This window comes from Perkinsus marinus (assembly GCF_000006405.1).
Source record: "Perkinsus marinus ATCC 50983 genomic scaffold scf_1104296970822, whole genome shotgun sequence".
Taxonomy (NCBI): Eukaryota; Perkinsozoa; order Perkinsida; family Perkinsidae; genus Perkinsus; species Perkinsus marinus.
In genome coordinates this window covers 1-1,081 of record NW_003202306.1, presented here as the reverse complement: position 1 = coordinate 1,081, position 1,081 = coordinate 1, and the positions used below count along the sequence as shown (strand labels likewise).

General features: G+C 50.6%; 1 protein-coding gene across 1 annotated transcript; it reads right to left on the bottom strand.

The window, feature by feature from the left end:
- Positions 1–5: 5 nt before the first annotated feature.
- On the bottom strand, positions 6–779 carry Pmar_PMAR000512 (elongation factor 1-alpha, putative; the record flags this gene model as incomplete). Its single annotated transcript, XM_002767396.1, has 1 exon — positions 6–779. A coding segment is annotated over one exon (774 nt), but the record flags the coding sequence as incomplete, so codon positions are not given.
- Between the last annotated feature and the right edge of the window lie 302 nt (positions 780–1,081).

The following is a 1,081-nucleotide window of genomic DNA, read 5'->3' as shown; positions in this document are numbered from 1 at the left end:
TCGACGACACGCTTAGGGACAGTAGCGAACTTCTCGAGAGCATCGTACAAAGTCTCGACATGAATCTTCTCGGTGTCCTTGACAGTACGCTGGACATCCATACCCTTCCACCAAGCCATCTTGTCAGACTTCTTGATAAGGTTATCACCGCACCAACCAGAGATGGGAAGGATGGGGACGCACTTCTCAACGAAGTCCTTCTTCCAGCCCACACGACCGAGCATATTTCTCATCTCATCACGGATCTCAGTGTAACGAGCTTCCTTGTAACCAGCGACATCAGAATCCATCTTGTTGACACCGACAACCAACTGCTTAACGCCCAACAAGTTGATAAGACGGGCATGCTGACGGGTCTGACCCTGGATCTCACCAGCCTTGTGGTTACCACGGGCAATGGCGGTACCGAAGTTACCATCAGCGGGGACCATGAGGAGGGCGACATCAGCTTGAGAGGCACCGGTGATCATGTTCTTGATGAAATCCCTATGGCCGGGGGCATCAATGACAGTGTAGTGCCAAGTCTCAGTGAAGAACTCCTTGGTAGTGCAAGCGATGGTGACACCACGCTCACGCTCCTCCTTCTGACGATCCATATAGAAGGCGAAGGCGAAGGAGGACTTGCCAAGACGGTCGGCCTCAGCCTTGAGCTTCTCCATCTCTCTCTCGGAGACACCGCCGAGCTCGAACAACAAACGGCCGGTGGTGGTCGACTTGCCGGAATCGACATGACCGCAAATCACGATGGACATATGAGTCTTCTCTCCAGTAGCAGCCATGGCTGTGAAGTATCAGGAAAAGGTATACAATCAAAACTTAATACATAAACATGGAACGTCAACAGTACAAATCCTTACACAAAGCGTAAGATTCTCACCCTTACGAGAATCTTCCTAGGGAGACCATAGCGAAGCTGAAGATCCTCTGAAGCTAGCACTGCCATGCTCCATTCATATGATGGAGCGTGTTCACTCATTGATATATGCCTCCTCGGGGACACATATTTGTGTACTGAGCGTAATCTTCCGCTGTAGTATCACAGCGCATCATGTCTTGTCCGAGAAGTGTATCTGGGGATATC